Source organism: Alosa pseudoharengus, unplaced genomic scaffold, assembly GCF_046254945.1.
Source record: "Alosa pseudoharengus isolate Yale_2024_CS ecotype anadromous, Long Island Sound unplaced genomic scaffold, YU_APseudo_1.1 YU_APseudo_1.1_scf_23, whole genome shotgun sequence".
Taxonomy (NCBI): Eukaryota; Metazoa; Chordata; class Actinopteri; order Clupeiformes; family Clupeidae; genus Alosa; species Alosa pseudoharengus.
The window spans coordinates 18,449,644-18,455,643 of NW_027468685.1; the positions used below are offsets into that span (position 1 = coordinate 18,449,644).

The 6,000-nt window shown below is 42.0% G+C and overlaps 1 protein-coding gene across 1 annotated transcript in view; it reads right to left on the minus strand.

Annotated features, from left to right (window-relative positions):
* Positions 1-1,542: 1,542 nt before the first annotated feature.
* The window catches only part of col22a1 (collagen, type XXII, alpha 1), a 66,736-nt gene continuing 62,278 nt past the window's right edge, over positions 1,543-6,000 (minus strand). Inside the window, exons 59-61 of the mRNA XM_076301888.1 lie at positions 5,665-5,847; positions 5,091-5,168; positions 1,543-4,735 (exon numbers count right to left, since the gene is read on the minus strand). Of these exons, the coding sequence (XP_076158003.1) occupies positions 4,548-4,735; positions 5,091-5,168; positions 5,665-5,847 (449 nt within the window). The 3' untranslated portion in view covers positions 1,543-4,547. The remainder of the gene's footprint in view (positions 4,736-5,090; positions 5,169-5,664; positions 5,848-6,000) is intronic.

Consider the following 6,000-nt stretch of genomic DNA (forward strand, 5'->3'; position numbering starts at 1 on the left):
AAATAGACGTGATGCTGAGTGAATGAAATAAATTATGCAGACTCAAGTGAGTGAATCATGGGCACCTGTAAAAAATGCAAGCACAACATTGTATCAACGTAGATCAAATTTATCATCAGATCACTCAGTTCTCAGCAAACCCCACTGATTATGCTATTTCCACACAAGTTTGCTAAATGAATAGCTGGTACCTGTCTTGTTGAAGCCGTAATGATTTAGCAAGGCCCAGGAGCATACTACATCATTCTTCACCACTCTTCGTAGTTGCTATAGAAATGTGGAGAAGGAAGACAGTTTGGCCAGTGTTTCTGTGTTTGTATAAAAAGGTTTCCTTTAAAAGCCATAAAACTCATGTCACAAAATTGGTTAAACTAAAGAATCCATTCTTTTTTTTCTAAGTTTTCTTTGGGTAAAAAAAGGAAAATAAACTTTCTACATTTGTGTGAAATGTATTGTTTTGCCTGGTTTTCTTATGCAATGCAGTAACTTCTATCTTACTGTAGGTTCGACTCCTACAGTAGTGGGGGACTTTTTATGTATGTGCTTTAGCCAGTGCAACTATATGTTGATAGCCTGGTTAAAACCAGACCGAGAGTGTGTCTGAAAAGACTTCATTGACTTACAACTTCCAGCGACTTCACAACTCCAAAGATTACGACGGAAGTTACCCAACTACCCTTTCTAGAAATGCACCCCAGATACGCAATATTAAGATTTCAAAGACTACTGTAATTCTAATATCGTTTTACGCATTCCATTTAAAAGTATTGCTCAACACTGTTATTGGTCAGCTTTAACCTGCTTCAACCCACTTATTGCGGCTGATCACACCTTCCTACTGGCAATTTTCTGGCCATTCTCTCGTACACCTGCTCTACCATATTTGCCGGTGATACATCGCCACCTTGGCCAAACTTGGGGCTGTAGTGTCCAAGCACAGACGGTCAGATGCAAGGTTATGAACTGGTGAAATGTATGGTAATAACCAGTCATTGAAATTGTCTGCTTATAGACCAGCGTTCACTTTACCTGGTCAATTGAATTAAAATTGGTGTTGAGTTAGACATCTGATATAGTTTGGGATATGAGATGTTTCCCTTGCTGATGACTGGACAAAACACCCTCCAACGTCCGAATCTCCTAACCTTCTACTTGTCCCAAGTCTATTTACTGCCAGATGCAGTCTGACCTTTTCCTGCCGGCCAGCCGACAGGCCTGTGCTTTCATCCTCTGAGGGGGAAATGCTTTTGTTTAAAATTGCATTACCAGTCTTTTTTAAGATAGACCCTGTTCAAAGGCTACTCTGCTATGGGTAAGACAGCACATTAATGCTGCATGCTGAATCACCTTGTATAAATCGAAACTCTCCTGAGCCAGTTTGTTAAAGTAAAATAACATTATAATTGAGCAGGTCACACCTGAAAATGATAAATGTGAGGTATTTTTTTAGTAAAATCACACTTTCAAATCACAACAGGCCTAATCCAAATGAGGACAAAAAGTCACAAAACAATTATTGGATTGCTGGCAAGGTTATTAATGTGAAAAATATGAAGAAAAAAACAATATGATGGCTACGGTGAGAATACATAGTGGTGGAAGCACACAAGTTCAGTTTGAGCAAGTTATGAGAAAAACAGTTAACACCGAGCAAGAATATTCACAAATGAAAAGGCCTCTTCTATAAACATGGACCTGATCCAGCCTTTATTCAAACATACATAACTCTTCCATTAATAATTACACATATACCAGCCACTATTTATTATGTTATTTTAGCACCATTCAACCAGTAAAAACAGGTAGAGAATCCCATGCATTATCTATGCTTATCATTTTTCCCTGGATTGTTACGACAGTTCTTAACAATAATTTAAACACAAATAATGATGCAAATATTTTATAAAATGGGGTGGGACAATCTTAATCCACAGTAACGTCAACACTGTGTGTAAAACAGAGTGAAATGCAATGCCGATCTTCCTCAGAAGTAAAAATAAAAATAGCTGAAATGTACATACCCTTGCAAACGCATTATGCACTGCTTGTTATATCTGTGTATTTTGTAAATCATATATGCTACCTGATCCACACAAACAAAAGGCAAAGAGAAGACAATGATGAAACACTATTTCAAAACATTCACACAACAGCAAGCAAGGCATATTACACTTGGGAAGGCGTTATGAAAAGAAATTCAAGACTCTAAGTTGTAAGCAAATGCCCAGTACAATCCCCATAATTAATGTAGCTATAACAGACTAGCGAAACCTTTTTTGAATAGTATTGACAGCTTTACAATTGTATCGGGCCTAGAGCAAATGACACACCGCACAAAGCAACTACAGTATGCCTTTCAAGAATCAATTGCAAAGCTCCTTTACAAATGCCATCTAGTCTTAGGCTAAGCATGATCCCTATTGAGGACATTGTCATTGGCACAGCGAAAACGGATCTCTTTAAGTATGCATGGCTTTCCTGGAGGATTCATTGCACTTCTAACATCCAATGATTCAGAGTGGAATCCAGATGTTTATTGTTATGTTTAGATTAGACAATACACATTCCCATTATATCCAAATTAATATGTAAATGTTTGGATTAATATATAAATAGGAATGTTGGAAAGTAAGCATTGTTCTGCTGAAAGCTGGATGCTGCTGTCTCTTGCGACAGCATTACAAATATCTGGATCATTCAAGTCAAACTGAAGCACCACTTCCATTCTGTGAAACATTTCAAGCATTAAAAGCCCATCATCTACACTTCAAGGTGCAGTTAACAGAAATTGCTCTCTTTTTGCAATACCCTCAGTGAACATACTTGCTATGCCAATGATAAAACATGTCGCAACTTTGTTGCCCACACTATCTAAACTAGAAGCCTGGATTAAGAAATAATCCCACAGATTACACTCAGTGGTAATGCAAAGAATCAAACAGCCACTGCTTTTTAACCATAAAGCTGGAGCAGCGGTTTTACCAGTCAAACAGACCCTGTGGAAGACTAACCCAAATCCTAACTGTAAGATCTAACTGCTGTAGCTTCTGAAGGTTCGGAAATAGCCGTGCTGTTGTCAGGCAACTCTTAATTGGCTCACCAGGGAAGCGGGCCACAATTCTGCGTCTAAAACAGACCCACTTAGAGGAGTCCATGATAGAGGCGCACCATACAGAGCTCTCATTAATCTGTGATCTGCGACACGGTGGAGAGGCAGTTTAGAGAAACAATGTCTTAATTTCTGGAAGAGCTCTAGGGAGATTGCATCCCCGCCCCCCCCCAACCCCACCCCACAACTGATGGGAGAGTGAGACTGGAGGAAATGAGGCTTGAAATGAACTGCAAACTTTGGGAAGAGTCGTGAAAGTGTTGCTACGGCGGGGGGCGGGGGGGATGGGGGCAGGGGCCGTGAAAATGATCAGCTTCCTGGAGCCACACTTTAGTGCCACTGTACTTTTAATTTCTCCAACAAACATCACTCAGTCGACAAACATTGAGTTATTGACTCATCTTAACTGCGGATATTTGTCTTCCTTCTGTGTTCGAATGCTCTTCTCGTTTGTATCGGCACTCAGCGTTTATTGATGATGCAAGATTTCACCGCTAATGTGTCTTCATGCCATGTCGGGAGATGACACAAATGAAGAAACATTTAGTGTTATGATGATAGGGCTGTAAGTGTTTCTGATAAAGTATTGATTTTCTTCATTTATCAAGCAGAGGAGATTGATAGTCATTAGTAAATACCAGACAGAAGGCAACTCGGAAATGAAATGGCAACCTAGAAGAGGCAAACAAGAGGGGCCAAGGCGAGAGCGCTCAGAAAGAGCACTACACTAGCGCATGGCGGGATCACTAATGATCTCGCCAACGGCTGGCTGTCGATAAGTGAAACAGCTTTTTTCCTACAGTTTTCCCTGCAGACTGGCCACCCATCAATAAGAAAAATCTAGTAGATAGGTCCCCAGACTAGATAATTACCAGCTGACTCCAAAAGAACACACACACACACCCGACTGCCCAGTCGCCTTCTAAACAATGGATCAATTTTTCGCAAGTACTGATTGATGACCTGTGCTGACCCCATTCCTGGGAAGGAATAGAGGCAGAATGAGAGGTGTGTAAACATTGAGATGGATGCTGTTTATTACGGCATGGTTAGGCAACCACTGCAAAAAAAAGGTTGCTTCTCACATGTCACTACGTTTGACAGCTAAAAAGGCTTTAAACTCACCCTGATTAGGTGAGATGAATCCGTTCCCTGATTGAAAATAAAGTTGATGTCTGAGCCTCTCTTGCATATTCCCCTTAAACTCATCCACTCAACCAAACACACAGACAAACAAGTAAACAATACACAAAAAAGACGGCAAACAAATAACGAAACACAGATATTCTGACCGGCAGCACACATCCTTCCAAACCTCCCAGGCTGAGGTTAATGTTACAAATCTCAATAGGAAAAGTTCTTGGTTCACTGCAACACTGAGTTCATTGGTAGGTTGCTCTCCTAGGGTGGAGGGGGGGGGGGCTAAGACGTCCACCCCTTAATTCCCTTTGACGTTTTTGGGTCTCGACGCCAGGCTGGCATAGAAGGCACACTGCGAGGGATCACACTGGCCTGGCGGTCCTGAGGGACCTGGCTGGCCGTGAGGTCCGGGGTGGCCCGGTTCTCCCTGGGATCCTGCTGCTCCTGGAAGCCCGTCTTTGCCGTAACCAGGTGGACCAGCAGGACCTGTGTGGGGCATCCAGAGGAGGCATGGTCTCAGAAAACTACCATTTACAACACATAGCAGCTCTCAAGGTGCAGGGTCAAAGAAGGGAAAAGGAAGGGAAAAGGAAGGGGTACAACTACAAGGATGTACTGTAAGTCGCAAAGCTAACACTGTGCTAAGCTAGCACCAAGTGGCTCAATTTGTGAAAATGCTCTCTGGTCTTATTCTGTAACACTGTAGTACTGTATTGGTCTTTAGACAATGTTAGCTGTGACATTAATGTGGATCCAGAGAGCATCTCAAGCATGTAGTTCTGCCACTTGAAACGACTCACTGTCAGTGTGTATCAGTGCAATTGAGGTGTAGTGTCATTACCTATGGGACCAGTAGGACCCTGCTCGCCTCGCTGACCAACACCGTCCTCTCCTCGGTCCCCCTTGGATCCTCGTTCACCTGGAAGAGTTCACCACACACAAACAAAAACAGCTCATGTGAAGGAACATGTAAAGGTCACTTACAAGGCCCCCTGTTATCTTCTATTTTGGGATAAGGGTGTTGTTAGATGTCAACAATTCCCCAAAGAATGTTTGAAGGACCCTGTGGACTATGCAATAGGTCACGCATATTGAACTGGCAGGTGTAATTGCATTGTACATTTGAGTTTAAAATCCCTTAGCACCATAACAGCTGAATTTTACAGTGCCCTGATAGGTGATTATGATTTCTTTCCCAATGCACAGGACTCTTCTATTACATTAATAATACATAATTCACAAATACACTAATAAAATATTAATTTATAAACCTTAGCTTTACTGCAGTATGTACACTAACATACACCATTATAGTACATCAGTGCATGGCACATCTTTAGGCTGCTATAGGCTTTAACAAGCTTCTACATCACACATTTGCAGTTAGTTTAGTAAATAGTGTACATATGATGCACCTTTAGGGCCCATGGGTCCTCGTGGTCCATCGCCGCCCTGCTGGCCGGGCATACCAGGCTCTCCTGGGGAACCAGCTCTGCCAGGGTTGCCATCTTTACCCGGAGGTCCTGGAGGCCCGGGTCTGCCAGCTGCGCTCTTCACAGGGGTGGGCTGCAGCTGGGCCATGAGGTAGGCCATCTTGACTGTGGGGAAGCATCAGCATGACATTTGAAAAAACAGTATTTTTAATAACATCATTTAATTACAATTAAAAAAAATAGATTCCAATGGACCCAACACAAACATAGGAAGTGAGGAGATTGTTTAACTACTACTGGACTACTCTGGTTAGGATA